This window comes from Drosophila kikkawai, chromosome 3L (genome assembly GCF_030179895.1).
Source record: "Drosophila kikkawai strain 14028-0561.14 chromosome 3L, DkikHiC1v2, whole genome shotgun sequence".
Classification (NCBI taxonomy): domain Eukaryota; kingdom Metazoa; phylum Arthropoda; class Insecta; order Diptera; family Drosophilidae; genus Drosophila; species Drosophila kikkawai.
The window spans coordinates 2605858-2613899 of NC_091730.1; the positions used below are offsets into that span (position 1 = coordinate 2605858).

The 8042-nt window shown below is 36.0% G+C and overlaps 1 protein-coding gene across 1 annotated transcript; it reads right to left on the reverse strand.

Moving 5' to 3' along the window:
* Positions 1–219: 219 nt before the first annotated feature.
* On the reverse strand, positions 220–468 carry LOC108071597 (transcription elongation factor 1 homolog). Its single transcript, XM_070286106.1, has one exon. It carries the CDS (start codon positions 466–468, stop codon positions 220–222), a length of 249 nt encoding a protein of 82 aa, XP_070142207.1.
* Between the last annotated feature and the right edge of the window lie 7574 nt (positions 469–8042).

Below are 8042 nucleotides of genomic sequence, written 5' to 3' on the forward strand. Positions count from 1 at the left end.
AAAGTAAAATAAGACTTTCGAATTTATTTTAATACTTTTAGGAATTTTTTACATTTATATTTCTGCTTCGATGAGATATATTTTTGTATTTCCGAGGTATGTGTTTTTTAGGGTTTCTGAAATAATTTATATATTATGAAAATTATTATTTAAAAGCTTTATAATGACTTTAAAATAATAATTATCATTATATAGATATTATTTCAAAAGCTTTTATATTTAATTGGCACTTTCACAAGCATCCACCCAGTCATTATAAACATCAATGGGCTCTGACAGAAAGTTAATGCCATTTTGGTAATCTTCTAAACACACTCGACATGTTATTTTAGCGATATTTCTGTCCTTATCCATTTTCACTTCACAGGATTTTTCATGATTGCAGAAAGGACAATTAAATTGTTGGTCAAGTGGTTGAATATTTTTGCGTTTTGGCGGTGGTTTCCTGTTTGACTTCCTTCTACCCATAGTTTAATTTTGAAACTAAAAGATTTTAGTCGGTAAAATCGAGATGTTCTAAAAGAAAAGTTATAAACTATATGATTTCATTAAAATAATTTTTCCAAATGCTATTTTTATGTTATGAAATGAATATACCAATTATTGGCAAGGCAAAGAAATTTTAAAACTGAAGAATGAATATATTCCTTATTCAGGCACGATTTATAATATTTGAAAAAAAAAAATCACTAGCATTATATTTTTTATTAGGTTTTACGATAAATTTTATATTTTTAAATTGGGACTTCATTTAGGCTTTTTTTTTGCAAGCAAAGATATTTAAAACTGCTTTAAAAATTACAAAATGTTTATAATAAACCTTGTACTCTATTGAATTTCAGTAATTTTTATGATAACAAAATTTATAAAATTTAATTTTGTATTAAACCCCATGAATTTATTGACACTTGTTTTTTTGGGGAAAATATATTTTTAGTTCACAGCCTTGTATTTTTTTTCGAGACATTTAATAGCAAGTTCAAGTAACTTCCATGGTTATTATCACCTTCAAAAACCGATTTCCACCGATCATATTTTCATGATCATTTAACGAAAGCAAAACACAACCGCACCGAACGAGGCAACGCGCCAAAATAACATCACATCCTGCAAAATCAGAGGCAGAAAACGAAAACAAGGACTCCCTGGCAGCCGGCAAAATAATTGCATAAATTAAAATCTTAATTATGCCGGGCCATACACAACAGAGAGCGGCTGCCCGAGTTGCTTTTGCTCTCGGGCTCTGCTGCTGCTCTCCTTTTCCGCTGTGACGTCACCAAATGAGCGCGGTACAAAATGAAAAATGAAACAGAGAGCAAGAGAGAGAGAAAATTAAACAAGAGGAGAAATTTGCTTGGCGGAAATGAGGGCTCGCTGCGGAAAATATGCAAAAATGCGACGGCAAAATTAATGAGTAACAGGAGCAATTCTGCCTCAGTCGCTGCTGCTGGCTCTCTGCCTGCGTTGGCTTCTCTGCCGCGGGGCTCTGCTCATTACTCAAATGAGAAGCGCAGGACTCGTTGTCCTTGGCCGTGATTTTGGTCTCATGTTCGTGAGGCAGCCAACCCCCCTGCCCCGCCGCCGTTCATTAACATAATTTTAATTTGGGTTAGTGAGACAAACGGGCGTTGAACTTGGCTGGGAAAAGCAGGATATACAGGATACACAGTATACAAGGACGAGCGAGAGCAGCTGTTGGACACAGCATCAGAATTTGCTGCTTGATTTTATTTTGGAATATGTTAATGAGTCTCGCAACCCCATAGCCTTACACCCTTTCGCTTTCTAGTTTCTAGTTTTTTTTCTGACTCTTTTTTTATGCAAATGAGCTTTTTTTCGTGTGTTGTTTAGGGGTCCTTTACCTGAGGCTCATTTTTTAGGGGCTGCTGCAGCTGGCTGGGATTTAATTGCAACTCACACACACACACACACACATCCTTTTCAGCCAGCTAATTTGCATAAATTTTTTGCAATTTCCCTTGAAATTCTTTATGCAAATTCAAGTGCATTATTTGCAAATCATGTTCCGCGGGCAACTCTCCGTTGTCGTCGCTGTCAATTACCGAATTGATTTCGGATTTTCAGACTGATGTGGGATGGCTTGAGTGTCAGTTCTGTGAGTAAAATTCGCGAATTGGGATTGCCAGCTCACTTTTAGGGGGGAGCTATGCTGCCTTAGGGTTGCCTACTCTGCCAATTATGAGCTTAAAACCTATTTAGTAACGAGTATAGAGGTAGAGGGGTTAAAATTTAGACGAAGAAGAGGTTGTAAAATGTCAATCAAGGCTTAGAACTAGATTTTTTCAAATATAGAAGTAAATGAGGGGTAAAAAGTTTGGCATAGCTGGTAAATATATATTTTATACAGCTTCAGGTTGAGTTAAAATATTGAAAAATATTTGTTTAATTATTAAAATAATATTTTATAAATATTTATCATTATTTGGTGCTTTAAAAAATTAATAATATTGTTTTATTTTAGCAAATAATATTAAATAAATATTTATCATTATAAAACACATATTTGGTTCTTAGGAAAAATGAGAAAAGACTTGAAAAAGAAATAATATATATAAAAACGACTCTAAAAAATTTAGAGCATTATTGAAATTTACCAATTTGATTAAAACCCATAAATAAATTACTTAAAAAATCTATTAATTTTAATTTATACATAATATTATTTAATGATTTCTTATTGTATAAAGTCTTAAAATATTTATATTTCTTCTTAATCAACATTATAAATATTTCAAAACTATTAGGCTACCCAAAAAAAATTAAATAATAAATTTCTTCTTTCAAAAAATATTCACCAACCTATTAATAATTTAAACAAATGATATTTACAGCCACATTTTACATTATATCCCCCTCTTCTACCACAAAAACCCATATCTAACCGCTCCCAAAAAATAGAAGAAAATAACCCCAGGACCCCACCCTTCAAATCGATATCTTAACACCCAGCTTTGTCAGATGCGTTTCCCGATTTCGTTTCGCCATCAATCGCGATGCGAAATCGTTTTAGATAAGGCTCCCCTCCCATCCCATCGTTGGCCATTTATGACAACGCATCCATAGTTCAAATCCAAAAGCGTTTTTCCACCCGCCAAAAGAAACTAAATGGGAAAAAGGGAAAATAGCCGCCCACCAAATACACACACGCACACAAATGTACTCATGGAAAACTGCCATTTTCTTTTGGCATTTCGCACACACATGCTCGGAAATTTTGGAGCAAATGTTTGATGGTTGCTGTACCAATACAAATACAAATACAAACAACAGCCACAGACACACGAAAGTTGTGAGGGTAAAGACGACAGCAGCCACGAAAAAAAAGAAAGGAAAATTGAAAAAAAGACCCACACATGAAAGGCGAGGGTGGGTGACTTTTCCAGGGGGTTGGTTCAGTGCCTCGTGTTTCCATATTGGCATGTGCAAAAAAAAAAGAAATATAAAATTGGAAAAAAATGAGAGACAGCACCAGCGAAATAAACCAAATATTGTATCTGCGGCTGCCGAGGCTCTTGAAGCTCCCTTTACAGTCCCTTTTAACAGTACTTTTACACTTTAAAAAATTGTTTTTAAATAGGGAAAAATGTATAAGCCTAAAAAACTAAAAGTTCCATTTAAAAAATCCAAGTTTTATGTATTTGTAATCAAAACCAAATATCTAAATTTCTCATTTACTTTTTCCTTCAGTGTACTCCATCCTTTGTGCCTCCTTGTCTTGCTCTCCTGCTTTGTGTTAGCGTAATCCTTTTTAGCAAAAAGCGAACGCTTGATAAAAAAATAAAAAAAAATATATGAAAAAACTACCAGTGGAAAATACATATCAAAATGTTGAAAATAACTGACAGGACGACAAGCTCTTTCCCTGGTAAAACCCCCACTCCCCCCCCCCCCCTGGTTTTACACCATCCTAGCTACCAGGATGTCTCTATCCTTGACGCTGTAACTCCATTGCCATCCATTTCTCTGTCCAACTGTCGCGGGTTTTTGAAGGGAATTGAATTATAGTCAGACATACATGAAGTTTCCTTTAGCAAGAAGCTTCTACACTTGAAGTTATACCAAAAAAGGATATTCAAAGGGATGTTTTATAAGTTGGAAAAAATATAAGAAAAATCTAAGACAACAAAGGGAAGTTTAAGAAGAAAATAAAACAGAGCTAAGGCAGTTTAATTATATATTTAAAATGTAATTTGTTATATAAATTAAATAAATAGAAGAGAACATAGTTTATTTATACATTTTATGGCTTTTCTAGATTTTAAAATTTCGTTTTCTTTGCCTTCCCCCCCATTTCCCCCCATTTCCCCTTCAATTTCTTGTTTTTCTTATGACCTCCAAAGTTCGTTGAATGTTTGCCTTTGTCAGGTGTGCCGACAAAACCAATTTTCAAATATTTTCACTTGGCAAAATATTTGCTTGACTAAACACAGATACACACCCAGAGAGACAGGACAAACAGACAGACAGTCTGTCAAAGTCAACAATGCCACTGCAGTGAGTGAGAGTGAAAGGTTTCGCGCTGAATAAATCCTTTAACGAGGCAGACGGGACAGATTATGCAAATTAGCGGCGAACAAGTTTTTATTTTTTTCGCAAATCAATAACAAGCATCGAGTCAGCAGCTCAACAAAAAAAAAAAAATTTGCATAAATTTCCACACTCACCTACGGACAGCAGGGAAATTCCTTTTTGCCTTTATTAGTTTTTCTGCGAGCGCATTCGACATTTTACAATTTTTACATTCTGCAATTTTGCAATTTGATTTTTTTCTGCGAAGGAGGGAGGATTTGAGGCGAGGCGAGTTGGCAAAATATGCAAATGAAGCTCAAGTTGTTAGGGTTGCACATTTGCCGCGGGGGTTTGAGGGTTGATCAGCGGAATATATATATAGAGGAATAGTATTTGCAAAGCGAAATCTTGTTATTGATTTTCTAAAACTGAAAAGATATAGTTGGGAAATCTAGTTTGGAGATGTCAGGCTTAAAACTTGATTGGTATCTAATTTATAATTTAAATCTTTATTAGATCTTTTAATTGAAAACAAAGTATTATCTTTGCTTCTGTAATTAAATTTAATTTTAAAATATATAAAAAAAAATATAGCCTTATTCTATTTATTTATACTGGAAACCCCTTATATTTTAAGTATTTATAAGCATCACCTTCTTCATTCCTTTAAAATGCCCTTTTAAAAATCTTAAAAAAATATTTTTAAATACTTTTTAAAATTCCCCTTCAATTAACTTTTCAAAATAAATTTATTTAAATATTTCTAGTGCCATTCACCTTTCTAAAAACACAAGTTTACAAATCCTAATCCCAGAAATCCCTAAAAATTCTCATCTTAAAAATAGACCTCTCAACGCTTTCCTTCCTTTTTGGCTTTTTCCACAAACAATTTGCTGCATTCCTTGGATTCTCTGAGAAAGAGATTGAAAGAAAGAGGAGAAAACTATAACAAACAATTGTGTGCTGTTAAGGAAAAACATTTTCAATTTTTCCACAAAGCAAACGTTACGAGTCCGCGCCAACTCAAGCTCAAGTACATTTAACAGTATTGCCCCTCGCTCTGCGTCCCTTTGCTCTTCCCCCTGAATAAAATGCAAAATATTAAGCATAAAATATGTAACCCATTTCAAAGGGAAAATGGGGGAAAAAGCGTGGAAAAGCTGAGAAGGAGAGGGAAGGTACTTGGGACTGATGCTTGGCGATGCCAAATCTAGAGGCACATTCTGGCAGATTTACTGCATATTGGCCCGGCGTCAAAAGCAGCCAAAAATTGCGCGTTGCTATCCCCAAAAGGTTCCATTTTTACCACCCACTTTCCCTCACCTCCCTGGTTTTCCCATCAGCCCTTCTTCTATATGGATTTTTGCTGCCAGCGCCTCTCTGTGTACAGAATTTGCTGGCTGCGACTGGTTCTGGCAGTCGGCATTGTCCTTGTTCTGGTCCTGCGCTCTCGTGAATTTATTTCCATCATTAGTTTTGGCACTTGAAGCTGAACATAAATGTGATTTATAAAGATTTTTTTTCTCCATTTCTGGAGACTCACACAGAAGTACACTGAGAGAATAAGTTGAAAAGGAAGAAGACATAGCAGAGAAATATAAAATATTTATACAATTTCCTAAACAAATCTTTAGTTTAATTTAAATTTATAAATACAAATTCTGTCAGAAAAGACTCCCAAAAGTTATATTTCAATAAATTTCCTATATTTTCTCTCTCTGCATCGATGGCAGCAGAAGTTTTCTTCTGAGATGAACACACCCACATCATCGAATATGCATTATTTTGACATTAGCATAATTTACTCTGGGGAGTATCCTGGTACTCATCCTCCTCGCACATCCTGACGTCCTGTCATTGGCACGACACGGCGGCTACACGCTTTGTAACAAATAGGATTCCATCATAATAATGTACCCAGGACTCAATACATATACATATATACTTGTACATAATATTATATATATATAAAGAGAGAGAGGGATATGTACATCCTGTGACAAATACGACAGGATTCGCAATTGCAAATATTTCAAACTCAAACACACGACACATCCCTGAGCTTTCCTATCCCCAGCTCCATTGCCTTTCCTTTTTTCGGCTTGGTTGGGGATTTGCTTTCAGCTTTCTGGGCAGGAGCAGCAGCAAAATTGATGACTATAGTGCGTGATGTCATTTGCATGACAGTTGCGCATCCAAAGGGAGCCTCAAGCTGAAGCTGAAGCTGAAGCTGTGGCAAGGCTAAGCGAAAAGTATCTACATCTCTAAGCGTTTCGAGGTGGCTCTACCATATATATGTAGATATCCCTTTTGTAGGAGGAGTTTTATGTACACCTAAGAACCTAAGGCGTTCAGCGGGCATTTTTTTCTCTTCCCTGAGAATTTTTGGGAATTTTTAAATCAACATTTAAAGATATTTCCAACTATTTTTAAAGGTTTTAGTTCAAGAAAACTAAAATTTAATTATATTTCTAATTAATTTCCTCTTCATTTAAACTTTTACACTCTTTATTTACTGATATAACCTCTTACAAAGGCTCTTCTTTAACTAATTTTCCCTCAAAATTTCTGCTTTTCCATTTCCCTCTTTAAATCCAATTAAAATTTCAATGTCAACTTGCTTCTTTTTTTTTTCTTGTAGGCAAAAAAAAACACCAAGAAAAGCCAGGCGGAATACGTTCTTGACCTAGAAACAAAGGCAGGCACAAAACGATGACGACACCAGACGACGACGACGTCACCAAAAAGGCCAGGACTCGAAGAAAAGAAAAGCGAACCAAACAAAAATTAAAATTAAAACAAGGACACAGAGCAAAAAAAAAAAAAATCAAAAGAAAAGCGTCATCGTCCTCGCCCGCACCCAAACCGAGACGGCAGAGAGAGAGAGAAAGCAAAGAAGACAGCCAGGAGCTGTGGGTTAAATATGGAGAATCTCCTACCCCCTCACCCTCACCCTCCCCCGCCGGTAAGAATCTGGGAGATGGCACAGGCACAACTGGGTTAATAAGCAAAACGCAGACGACGATGATGACGATGCCGGGCGAAGTGCATAATCAACAAGAGAGCAAAATTGTGGGTGCGAGAACTTTACTCATTTTCATTTAGCAAACTTTTCCTCTGCCATCTCTTTCTCTACTCTGTGTGTGTGTGTATGGGTGTGCAAGGACGACTCCTTGCTGTTTTTAATTTCATTGCAAAAGGAAAATTGAGAGCCGGGAAAATGAGAGGAGCAAAAAACCTCAAGGAGCGCAAAAATGAACGCCAAAGACACTGCCACCCAAAGTCTGTGCGCCAAGTTTTTCCTCTCTGCCCACAAGGAGGCTCCAGTTTTCTTCCACCCACCTTTTCCTCCCACTTTCCTGGCCTCCCCTCGGGCTAAATTAGCTGCAGCAGCGGCGCGACATTAAAAAGTTTTCCCGGCTCCTTCGTCTGGCGCGAAATGAAAAAAATACGGAAAAGAAAAAGCAAAGCAAAAAAAATTCGCCTTGAAAAGTGAAATTAAAATGAAAAGA

Excerpts from the sequence above, each read along its gene's own strand:
- LOC108071597 (XM_070286106.1), bottom strand. The coding sequence starts at position 468 with ATGGGTAGAAGGAAGTCAAACAGGAAACCACCGCCAAAACGCAAAAAT.